Source organism: Mangifera indica, chromosome 11 (genome assembly GCF_011075055.1).
Source record: "Mangifera indica cultivar Alphonso chromosome 11, CATAS_Mindica_2.1, whole genome shotgun sequence".
NCBI lineage: Eukaryota > Viridiplantae > Streptophyta > Magnoliopsida > Sapindales > Anacardiaceae > Mangifera > Mangifera indica.
This window is the reverse complement of record NC_058147.1, coordinates 5,045,785-5,059,095: the sequence shown is the minus strand read 5'-3', so window position 1 is coordinate 5,059,095 and position 13,311 is coordinate 5,045,785. Positions and strand designations below refer to the sequence as shown.

Here is a 13,311-nt window from a genome sequence, read left to right as displayed (position 1 = left end):
TATGATTTGAATTCAATGCTATAAATAAATAATATAACTCCATGTTTATTTGTAAGCATTTATTACTTGAAGAAATATATAAAAACCTTACAAACTAGGCAACACTTACTGTGTGGAAGCAGTTGCTTTTACCTCACATTTCCTCTACTTGATCCTAACCTTTTACAATACAATTTATTTGTCCGGATTTAGTGGTGTAAAGGGCTCTAGAACTGTTCTAACATCTTGGAAATCTTGTGCATGGATGGCCTAGATTGTGGATTGACATGTAAGCAAGCAGTTGCTAGCTCGACAATGGTCATCAGCTGTTCCTCAACATTAGGAGAAGGAAGTGGAAGTCGTTGGTCTAGAATGTCCTTCACCAGCATGCCCTCACTTGGTAACGGAGATGTTAGAGACGCGACGATATCATTTGGATGCTGTCCTTTAATCACTTCCACGGCTAACACTCCAAAACTATACACATCACAGTGTTCTGTAACTTTCATTGTGTAAGCAAGCTCTGAAAAAAAATACGGTCTGAATCATCATTTTACAAACATTATGTCATATATTGAAATTAGGCATGCAATTCAGGATGAGCCATAGTACCTGGTGCAATGTATCCATATGTGCCAGCAAGTTCGGTCCAATTGGATGAGTCTCTCTTCAATAGCTTAGCACTGCCAAAATCTGAAACATGAGCCACATATTCCTCATCGAGCAGAATGTTGTTGCTTGATATGTCTCGATGAACAATTGGAATAGAGCAATTATGATGCATGTAAGACAACGCATGAGCCACATCTCTGACGATATTCACCCTCTTGAACCAATTCAATTCTTTAGCGGTTTCTTCTTTGCTCAAGATTGTGGCCAAACTACCCCTTTCAAAATACTCATAAATCAAAAAAGAGTGTTGCTGATTTGAACAAAAGCCATACAACGTCACAATGTTTCGATGCCGTATCTCTGTTAAAGTCTTGATCTCATTCAAAAACTCCTTTTGATGTGTTATTTCAACATTTGGTAACGAGTGGAGTTTTTTAACAGCTACTATGCTACCTGATGACAGCTCGGCCTTATAAACACTACTGTATCCTCCTTTTCCAATACAATACCTAGAATCAAAAGCTTTGGTTGAATCCATTATTTTTTTGTACAAAATTCTTCCATCAAAAGTTAACACTGAGAAAAGCTCTCCATCCTCCTCACTGCTTTGTCCAACTAGTTTCTTTTTCCTTCTTTTCTGCAAGATTAAGTAAACCCCGAGTGCAAGTAAAAGAACCCCCAAAAGAGGGAACATAATTGAAAACACAAATTTTTTGACCTTTCCATTTATGTGTTTGTAAGTGACAGGAGATATGCATGGTGGGAATCCTTGAAGATTACCACACAATCCCTTGTTCCATTGTAACATAGCAGCATCTTGAAATGCTTTGCTCTCAGGAATAGGGCCCTTTAACTGATTGTAGGATACATCAATATACAATAGACCCTTCATTTCCTCAAAACTGTTTGGAATAGAACCAGTAAGAGAATTGTGGGAGAGATTTAGCTGCTCTAAGCTCTCCAGATGGCTCATTTGCCATGGTATCTCTCCTCTGAGAGAATTATGACTCAAATCTAACTGAGACAAGTGAATTAACTTCCCAACCTGAACTGGAATTTCTTGGCTAAATTTGTTGTTGCTCAAATTCAGGTAGTGCAGCTTGACTAAGTTTCCTAGATTTTCTGGTATTGCCTGGCTTAATTTGTTTGAGGATAGGTCCAAAGACTCAAGATTAGTCAATAGCCCAATTTCTGAGGGTATGACACTGAAAAGTTGATTGTCACTGAAGTTGACCTTAACAAGAGTAGTCAACTTTCCTAATGTCTTTGGAATCTTCCCAACTAAATTGTTGGAAGAAAGATCAAGTGAATGTAGCTGAGCTGCATTTCCAATCTCTGGTGGTATGGTTCCAGTGATATTGTTCCTCGCCATGAGTAAGGAACTTAAATTTGGACAACTTCCCCATTTAGATGATATTTCACCATGAAATTTGTTATGGCTTATGTCTATAAAGCTCAACTTTGGATAGATACCGAACCCTGTTGCTAAATCTCCAGTGAGTTGGTTGACTTGAAGAAGGACTCTCACCAAGCTTGTGCAGTTTTTCAAGCCTTTGGGGATGTTACCTGTGAGATTGTTGTTGCTCGCAGTGAAGTATACAAGTGAACCACCTTGGCAAATGTCGGGCAGAGGACCAGTAAACTGGTTTGTGTCTAGTTCCAGCACTGACAATTTCGTGAAATTTCCTATTTCTTGAGGAATGGATCCAGAAAGTTGGTTGTCACGAAGAAACAATAGTTCTAAGTTAATTAAATTGCCAAAAGAAGTAGGAAGCGAACCATTTAATTGGTTTACACTCAACTCTAGATCTGTGAGAGATTTCAAGTTTCCAAGCTCTTCAGGAATGGGACCAGAAAGCTGATTTCTATAGAGATGAAGCAAGGAGAGGTTTGTCAGCCTACCCAATGATGCTGGAATAGAACCAGAAAGATTGTTCATATGAAGGCTTAGACATTTGAGATACTTCAAATTTCCTAATTCTTCAGGAATGGAACCAGAAAGTTGATTGTCAAAGGCAATCAACACAATAAGCTTCGTAAGATTTCCAAAATTTGAAGGAATGAGGCCTGTAAGATGGTTGATATCCATGTAAAGTTCCATCAAATTGGTTAAGTTTCCCATTTCTGCAGGAATAGAACCTGAAAGCGAATTATTATAGAGATATAATCTCAGTAGGTTGTTCAAATTACCAAGAGAAACAGGAATTTGACCGTCTAGACTGTTGCTATACAAGGCAAGCTCATTAAGAGATTGACACTGACCAATTTCAGATGGAATTGTGCCATTCAGTTGGTTTTCATCAAGGTGTAGGATTTGAAGATTTGTTAGAAGACCAATTTCAGGTGGGATTTTTCCAGAGAAATGATTAGAAGATAGATCAAGATAAATGAGCTTTGACAGGTTACCAATCTGAGATGGAATAACACCAAAGAGTGAATTTACTCCGAGATCAATATGTTTGAGATAAGGGAAAGAGGAGGCTGAAAACTCATACAACGTACCATTTAAACCGAAACTGGTAAGGTTTATTTTGATGACACTTCCAGCTAAATTGCATGAAATTCCAAGCCAAGAACATGGGGTTGTGAGTGGCTTAGAGTTGGTGGCATTAGGAGAAAGTAGAGTCCAAGAAGTTAACTGAGATTGTGTTTGGTTTGTAAAGCTAGCTTTCCATTTTAGAAGAGCATTTGCCTCTTCAGTAGAAGAGGTAGAAGCAATAACACACAAAAACTGGACAAGGAAGAGAGTGGTAAGTAGTCTTTTAGAGGTTAATTTGCCCATGTCTGTTTCTTTTTTGATGTTGTGCTGCTAATATACAAATTCCCTCCTAGTTGGAGCCGGCGACCTGGTAGTTTGGTGAACTCTCTCGACAATTTCCATTGTGGAATTAATATTAAACACACATGATTTTGTTAGAAGACTTTGACCTTTGGTCAATGCAGCTAATTTCCTTCTCTGGACCATATATGTGGAATTCTTTGCAGTAGTTTGAACATTTACGTATTTGACACTGTTTTTAAAACCGGATCGGACTGGCTAGTTGAACTGGTTGAATCGAGAGCCGACTCTAAATCTAGTCCGATTAACATAAAAAAACAATTTATTTATTAACTTAGTCAGACTTGATCAAAATCGGATTAACCTATCAAAACCAGCAGAATTGGGTTTGATCAAAATTTAGGGTATTTTTTTGAAATTTTAATTATTTTTGAGTAATTTGATTATTTTTATTATATTGGATGAATTTCTAAAGGTTTATAAAGAAAAATAAGTTTAAAAATAAAATTAAAAAGAAGAAAAAAATATTTCATATCTTTTATGAACAATAACTTACAGAATTATGTTTTGTTTATATCATGAGATAGATATATTTTTTTATTTTAATTGTTTCATTGAAATCAAATGAATAATTGTTACTCTTTAAAAATGATATGATTTAATCTTCATAGATATGAGTATTCTAATTGATTTTATTTTTTTATAATTTTTTAAATAAAATATATTTATTATAATTTGATAATAAATTGAACTGATTGAACTATGTATTGGTGAAAAAGAAAATGAGCTTAAATTGATGACATGAGGATGCGTGGCTTGGGCTTATGGGTATTTGAAAAGAGGCTCAGCATATATTTTAGATCTCATTTCTGGCAAAATTTAACCATTTGGAACTTTTGTAGCTTAAAATCATTACATATGCAAAAGCTGGTCTTTGATTGAAGATTCAATACTAAAAACTGAGATAAAAACAGTAACTATACAGCCTCTTTAATACAAATTAATACAGCATGGACAGTCCAACCAACATAGCACGTTCATGCAGCATCTTTATTATACTTACAATAAAAATGTATGTATATATATTTTTATATATAATTAATGTATATAAATAATTATTTATCATGTGATTAAATAATTTTGAATTAAAAATAAAATAACACTAAATTAAATAATAATACATCATCTTTATATACAAATTATATAAAAAAAATGTATATACATAATATTATTCTTATATTTACACCAATATTTTAATTATCAGACCTTGACTAGGTTAAAGCCCCAGTTTAGTTTTTTTCGATCAGGCTGGAAAAAAATAGATTATTAATATAGAAATATAATGTTTTACATGACAAGCTTATTGTTTTGATGGAACTCCGTAATCCCTACTTACAACAATTGCTAGGACTAAGTTTGAATTCTAGCATTTGCATAATTCTTCTCTATTTATTTTCAGTACAATTTTTTCTGTTCTTTTCCATTACCTATGTTATAAGACTCACCAGTCACCACCAATTAAACAAACCAGAGCTCTTCTCTTAAATCTCTCTCTCAGTCTTACCAGACTCACCAGTCACCACCATTTAACCAAATCTCACCTCTCCCCTCAATCAACTCCTCTCACTCTCACCTTTCTTCTCAATCGACTCTCTCTAACTCTCTCCTCTCTTCTCGGTTCAACCTCTTTCCACGTTCATATACTAGTCACCATCAGACTAGATCCCTTTATTTTTCTCAATCTGACTCCGACCTCTCTTCTCATTCGTAGGCGTAATTTATTGAATTTTATTTGGAAAATTGCAGTCCAACGTTTCCAAGGGTGTGGAATTTGGAATTGGAACTTGGAAGTTGCAATGGAAGACTTGATTAGTCTAAGGACGTACTAAAGGGGGCACGCAGCTTAGATCACGCTGACTTAGAAGAAAGCTACTTGACAATAGATGCTTGAATTGATAATCAATTTACCACTCAAATTCTTCTATAGCTGATGATCAAACTTATTTGAGCAAAAATTGTTTTCTCAATACATGATTTTTTCTGTTCTTTTAAACTACTTTTCTACCCTTTTACTGTTAAGATTAAATAGTAAGACTGACTGATAGATGGGAGAACTGAATTTTCAACAAATCTTGGGTGGGAAATAGTCATCCAACCTATCAAAAATCAGAAAGCGTGAAAAAGAAAATGGACAAGTTAATATCCTCGCTTCTATAAATCTTATTATAATAAGTTCTAATGATTCTTACCAATCAGGGCATCAACAAAGAAAGCACACCAAGCGGATAAAAATTAGCATACAAGGTACAAAATGAAAGCACAGAAACTTAGGTCAAAGCTAGTAAACAAGACACCAGTTTCAATAAATTAATATTTATAATGAATATTAATTTGTAATTTATTGATAAAATTATGTTATTTTATTTAATTATGAGTAAAACGATATTATTTTAATAAATGTTTAATATAATTTAAATTAAACTACAAACTAAATTTAAATCAAATCAAACAATCTATTTAACTTGCGAGTAAGATTGAATCAAATTCTCTAAAACTTGAATTTAATTTGATTTAAAAAATATATCTAACCTTTTAATTCAAATTTAAGCCCAAAAATTCTGAATTAAGTCAAATTAAATTAAATCAATTTTTAAATCTGAACTACCTCAGATCGGTCTTGCTAGACATAGTAGTGGCAGATGCATTAACATTTCAAGGTCCACAGCATGACCTGCGACCTCTGGATCATGTTTTCATTAGTCTTTAGCTGATCGACCTGTAAAATCATATATATTTATATATTTTTATTATTTTAAATTTTTAATAGATTGTATTGGATTAGTCCACGGTCGTGACTTTAAAGTCCTTGATACAGCCTGCGTGGACTTCCTGTCTGGTTACAACCTACAATTTTACGGTCCATACCACACAGATAGTCCAAAAACGGGGCCCTTGATGGCTGGGCTGAGAACCGGGCTAGCCCCCAGCCATGTCTAAGTCCAGCCCTAATCTGATAATAATTTCTTATGCGCGTTACCGTTCTTGCTGCGTCAACGAAAATAAATGTCCTTGACAATTTCAACGGGTAAACTAGAACAGCCATGGAATAAAACTCAACGCGCTTTTTCATCGTTGGATGAAAATCAGTCAGGGCGGGCGGTCAGAAGATTCTAAATGAACGAACACGATTTGTTCAAACCCACTTACTACACATACGGCACACTCTTTATTTTTGCAGATCACAGCACTCACACGTAAGCAAACACTCGCAGCGCTCACTTCTTAACTTGCTACACTCACTGCCTCTGAATTTCTTTTTCCTCTGCAGCATTCTCACTGCTTCTTCTTTTCACTCACAATTGGCTGGCCAACAAGTCTATTTATATGAATTCACTTAGCAAAACTGGCATTAACCTTTCTTTACTCTAGAATGGCAGCAGACTTGCATTGCAAATTCTAGATAATTTGGAAGGTGGCAGCAACTTGCAACATGGAGGCGGTGCCTTGTGGAGAAACTTCTGGAGAGAAAGAGAGAGGCATTGCTCTCTTTAGCACTCCCTCTCACCGCCTACTCTCATGTATCATCAATCTTGTATGTGGTCATATTGAGCTGTCTACAATATTGAGATCTTCGTTAATGTTGCAGTCGCATATTTGGGATTTGGTTTATGTATCCTTGTAGACCTCCTAAGTTGAGGTACTTGCTCTTCCTACTCTTCTAATTGACTCGATTCAAGTTCTTCCATCACTCTAGGAGGTACTCAAGTCTATTGTGGACTCTTTTATTTTTCAGAAGACTCAACTCTACCCTCTTGGCGTTCAACTATTGGTTGCTCTTCAATCCTTCCTTCTTTACTTGGCTGCTCCTTGTCAAGCTTATCATTTTCTTTAACCTTCTCTTGAAGCTTTTCTTAAATCTCTTTGGAGTCTAATAGTAAATCGACCTATGGTGACCACCATGAGGATGTCTCATCAAACACCACTTTTCTTGATATGTAACACCATCCCGTTGTTGGATCACAACACTTCCAACCTTTCTTCTGATCATCACAACCCACAAAAATGCAACTAATAGCCTTTTTATCAAACTTGTTTCGTTAATGATCAGACACAAACGCATAGCAAACGTATCCAAATTTTCTGAAATGGCATACCGTGGGCTTGAGAGTCCATAACTTCTCAAAAGATGACTTAAAGTCAAGCCTTGCTTGTGGTAACCTATTAATCACATGTATTGTTGTCTTCATACATTCAGCCAGGTGGGATATTCTTTGCATGCAACATGCTCATACAAATCTTGGCCAAGCGCCAATTTTTTCTTTCAACAACTCTATTTTGCTGCAACATGCTTGGACAGGAGAATTGTCTACGTATCCTACTCTCTTGTAAGTATTTTGTAAACTCATGTGATGTATATTCTCCCTTGTTATCTGTACGTAAACATTGTACATTTTTCCCTATTTCTTTTCCAACCTTCTCTTTAAATTCCTTGAACTTGGAAAGGGTCTTTACTTTTTCTTTCATAAAGTAAACCTAGACATACCTGGAGAAGTCATCGATGAAGCTTATCATGTATTTGAATCCACTGATAAATGCTTACTTTACTGGTCCAAACACATCTGAATGGATCATTTCAAGAGATGTCTTACTCTTGTATGTTGACTCCTCATATGAGAGCCAATGAGCCTTCTTGTATTAGCACCCGACACATACTTAGTCTTCTTTTACGTCTAACTATGAGAGACCCTTGAGCATATCTTTCTTCATCATCACTTTTAATTTGTGGTAACTCATGTGTTTAAGCCTTGCATGCCATAAATTTGATGTCTTACTTTTCCTTGCCTTGTTTACATATGTTGTTTGTGCTGACATTACATAGATAGACTTTAACTAATGTCCCTCCATGATTGGTTTACCTATGGGCTTCAAACTACGATACAACTTAACATCACTTAGGTCAAACACGACATAGTTGTCTGGAGTTGTGAGTTGTGATACTGACAATAAGTTCTTCTTTATTCCTTTCACATGGAAGACATCTATAACTTGGACTTGCTATGAGCCAAACCGAGATGTTATCACTATCTAGTCTACATGTGTAATAGGCAATCTTAAGTTGTTCGCAATGACAACCATTCTCCTTCCTTTATATTCATAAATGTTTGAAAACTTGTCTTTATGCCTAGTCATATGATTCGAACAGCTTGAGTCTACTATCCAATCATCATTATAATTGATTTCATCTCTCACAAAGATAAGGGCCATTGCATCATCATCCGACTCAACGATACAAGAGATTGCAAGCTTTTCTAGATTTTCAGCTACATAGGATGCTTGAAAATCTCATTCTTCTTCACTATGATTCTCCTTCAAGGTCGACGTTGTTACATTTCCTTCTATTCTTCTATATCGACAATCTCTGGCAAAATAACCTTTCTTGCCACAATTGTAGCATACATCGTTACACTTCTGATTGTTCTTATCTTCGTTTAGATTTCTGAGTTGAAAGCTTCTTCCATCTAGTCGTTTTTGCCGATCTCCTTGACCTTTATATTCTTTTATTTTTGTACCCTATTTTATTACTAAAGATAGCACTCTTTTTATCTTTCACTAAGACCTAAGACAATTGTTTATCTAAAGTTTCTTGATTGGTCAATATATTATCTAACCCCGATAACGTTGGCCTTTTTGCCCATCCATGGATGGTCATAACTATTGCATTATATTTCAGCCTCAACCCGTGAACAATAATTCTTCTCTTTCTTGTCTCAGTGATTGCATTCTAATGGTCTTATTTGGAAAGTTCATCACAAAGAGTTTTAACTTTAGAGAAATATTCGCTTACTGTCATGTCTCAGTGAGAGATCAACAAGAGCTTGTTTTTCAAGTGTTGCAACTTTGCATCATGTGTCCTAACGAATATAGCTGCCAGTGCATCCCAAGCTTCCTTCAATGTTTTTGCACTCTTGATGGTTTGCAACCACTCATCTTCGAATGTTACGATAAGGATGTACAGGGCTTTGCCAGCTTTAATCTTTCACTCTTCTAATTCTTCAGCATACGTGGGTGGTGTAGTGTCTTTGCCACCTATTATATCTCATAAATCTTGTCCCAATAGATAAAACCGAATATGAGTACTCCAATTATTATAATTGAAGTTATTGAACTTCTCAATCTTACCGACTGAACTTGAAAAATCTACCATAATGACTTGATAATAATGCCTAACAATATACAAAGTTTGGTCCCTGACCAATTAACTTCACAGTACCAGACTGAACACTGGCAAAGTTTTGGCATGACTTAACAATTACATACCTGATTTGTGCATTACGTACGGCCCGTTACTGCCTTTAAAGCTTCCACGATCGTGATCCTAACGACTTTCAAAACCTCCACAATCCCGATCCCTGACCATCTGCTTTGATACTATTTGTTAAAGAAGAGTGGTGCTACTAAAATAATAACTTTATTACTTAATAGTTACAAACTTTAAACAAAACCCACACACTTAATACACTCACACTGACTACACAATCGACACACTCTTTTTTTTTGCACATCACTGCACTCACACATAAGCACACACTCACATCACTCACTTCTTAACTTTCTACACTCACTGCCTCTCAATTTCTTTTTTCTCTACAACACTCTCACTGCTTCTTCTTTTCACGCACAATTGGCTGGCCAACAAGTCTATTTATGCTTGTTGAAATCGGTTAGCAAAACTGATATTAACCTTTCTCTACTCTTCTAAAATGGCGGCAAAATTGCATTGCAAACTCTGGATAATTTGGAAGGTGGCAGCAACTTGCAACATAGAGGCGACGCTTTGTGGAGAAACTTCTGGAGAGAGAAAGAGAGAGGCGGTGCTCTCTTTAACAGGTGACACACTTTTCGGAGCAGGGGTGTGTTCTTTAGGGTTGTGTCCAATAGGACTCTCACTGCTCTGAGTCTTATGTTGAAGAGGGGCCGTTTTTAGAATCAATACCATGCCGATTAGAGGAGACACTTCAAGATATAAACATTTTCCAAATAATAAGAAATTACAAAAGCCAATTCAATGATGAAAGAATATATATATAAAATATTTCAATTTGATTTCAATATACATGTTTTAAAACTATTGCATTAATTGTTTTTAATATCATCTATATTTGTTTCATATTTTAAAACGATCCGCTCAACACCAGATTTAGTTGAAGAATCACCACTAATTTAATAGAAAAAAATGTGTATATATATATAAAAACTAGAATTGGATACGAGCCAAGTTGAGTTCGAATAGGGCCAAGCTTATTTTTAGTGAACCCAAGCTCGGGCTCGCCGAGCTCAGTAAACACATGTTTATATTTGGCTCGTTTTATAATTTTAGTATTCGAGTTTGGCTCGCACTTAGTTCGGGTTCGTGTATTTAGGTTTGGGTTCGCATTTTAGGCTCGGTAGCTCAATTTCAAACTCGTATTTCAAGGAACAAATGGTGTCATTTGTTTCAAGTTAAATGTTTTCTCATTTGAGTGAGCGGCTCACAAGTCGAGCTCAGCTCGCTTAACCGGTATTCGGATTCGGGTTCGTATTCATTTTTTGTTTAAAATTCAAGCTCGCGTTCGTACTCGGGCTCGTTTAAGGCAAGCTCGAGCTCAGGCTAGTTTAAGCAAAGCTCGTTTTAAATTTGAATAAGCTCATTTTGAATCCAACCCTAATGTAAACATCCAATGCTTTCTATAAGATCGACTTTGACTGCATCTCTCTTCATTATATTTGTCTCTCCCAAAGTGTTTTTGATGATCAGGACTAGAGTTGCGGCTCATGCTTTGGCGATGATGATTTCTTTTCCTTTGATTATTGTACCTGTAATGATTTAAAAACTGGACCAAATTGGCTGGTTTAACCTATTGAATCAGGGACCGACTTCAAATCCAATTCGATTAATATAAAAAATTAGTTTTATTATTGATTCGGTCAAATCCGATAAAAAACTAGGTTTGACTAGATGAATCGGTCAAAACCAGATTTAATTGGGTTTGATTTTTGAATTTTTTAAATTTTAATTTTTTTGAGTAATTTGATTATTTTTTGTTAAATTAGATAAATTTCTAAAGATTTGTAAGAAAAATAAGTTCAAAAATTAAATAAAAAGGAAAAAAGTATCTCATATCTATTTAAATGTGTTATATAGGCAATAATTTATAAAATTATTTTTTTTATCATAAGATTAAGACTTTTTTTATTTTAATTGTTTCATTAAAATTAAATGAATAATTATTATTCTTTAAAAAAGATATGTTCTAATTTTTATAAGTATAGGTATCTTGATTAATTTTATTTTTTTACAAATTTTTAAATAAAATTTATTTATTATAATTTGATAATAAACTAAACTAATCAATTAAATTAATCAAACTATAAATTAATGAGATAATTAATTCAATCACTGGTGCAATTTTAAAAATATTGTGTATCTATCACGATCATATCTATCTCTGCTTTATTGTGGCTTCTCTTCCTAAAATCCCTGTTTTTGTCCTTATTGCTATATTCATCCTTATATATTAACATATATTCTCTTTGTCAGTGTCTACAATATTGAATTGTGTCAGTATATTCAAGCATAATGATTGCTATACATGTGATATTTTTATTGGAGGCATACACAACAAATATAACAAATTAATGGTAGTATTAGTGACAAACAGTAATCCACCCCAAACCAAGTACCTCCACATTGTAAATCAGCTACTTGTATCCTCCCATCAAAATAGACACTAGTTAACTTGTCATCCAAATGCAAACACCGACGAAATCCAAATGAAGAGTTTAAACTCTTTGTCTAGACAATGGCGATGGTCCAAACGAGTATATTATTCAGAAAATTACGATATTCCATCATTTTCTGTTACACAAAATTTCATCTTCTGTCACCCCCCAAACTTTAGAAACATCACAGTTGCACTCTTATATTCCACCATTTTCTCACTCCACCTTTGGTGGCTTCTCCCTTCATCTTCGACCAACGAAGAAAGCTGACATTACTGGCAATAATCAAGCAACGATCCCATGTTGATTTTTCAATTTGAAGAAATCTAAGGAATGATCTGATGTTCTTGCCCACAAATCAAAAACCTTGACCCTCTCCTTCTTTCTTCAACGCGGCATCATCAACCACCAAAGGAAGGGCAATGATGCCGCAAAAATGAGTGGGAGATCCAAATCTCTTGTTCGTTTTTTGGTCAAAAAATCATGATAGAATTGTCAAATATACCACCTAGGAGAAAGAGGGAGTGCCGACAAAGGTTTAGGGTAGGAAGAGAGTGTCACCAAAGACAAAAATGGTGACCTGAGAGGGAATTAAAAAAAAAAAACCTATGATGAAGGGAAAAAAGTTATTTTTTAAAACTGGAAAAGTTGAATCTGGAGTGAAATTGTTAGTTTTCAAAGTCTGGGGGAGGAAATGGGTTAAAATTATATTTGTTAATATTAATGATGAAATGACATTTTTGCCCTTTTAATTGACAACTAAATGTAATAAGAGTTGGATGATGGGTGGGTATTTCAGTGTTTGAAAAATTAAGGGTGGGAATTTGGGAATGCATCAAAACTTGGTTAGGAATAAGTCCTTTGGCCTTAAATTATTAGCTAAGTGATAGTGTTTCATAGCGTGGCAAGTCAAATCTGCACAGTACATTATGAATTTGGAGGATAATAATATTGATTTGGAGACGATTATGGGGATGGTTATGATACGTTGGGACATCATTGACACTAGTTTGAATTGTTTGGTCAGAGACTTTAAAATAATGAGAGAACACATGAATGAGTTAATGATGTTGTCTTTTAATAATGCTGACAAACAAGAAACTATGATGGAACTGAAGTTGTTGATGACAAAATACACAAACTTGATTCTAAGCCAAAACAAAAGATCCATAGATTTCAGT

At 34.9% G+C, this 13,311-nt stretch overlaps 1 protein-coding gene across 1 annotated transcript; it reads right to left on the bottom strand.

Annotated features, from left to right (window-relative positions):
• Positions 1-44: 44 nt before the first annotated feature.
• Positions 45-3,373, bottom strand: LOC123229660 (MDIS1-interacting receptor like kinase 2-like). The gene is made up of 2 exons (XM_044655578.1): positions 592-3,373; positions 45-502 (listed from the first exon to the last, which is right to left on the bottom strand). The coding sequence occupies exons 1-2, from the start codon at positions 3,371-3,373 to the stop codon at positions 207-209; spliced, it is 3,078 nt and encodes a 1,025-aa protein (XP_044511513.1). The 3' UTR covers positions 45-206.
• Positions 3,374-13,311: the final 9,938 nt, after the last annotated feature.

What these genes read in the sequence shown, in the direction of transcription:
- LOC123229660 (XM_044655578.1), bottom strand. Translation starts at nt 3,373, where the DNA reads ATGGGCAAATTAACCTCTAAAAGACTACTTACCACTCTCTTCCTTGTC. An exon ending in ATATGGATACATTGCACCAG is followed by an intron (nt 503 to 591) that starts GTACTATGGCTC and finishes ATTTTTTTTCAG; the next exon opens with AGCTTGCTTACACAATGAAA.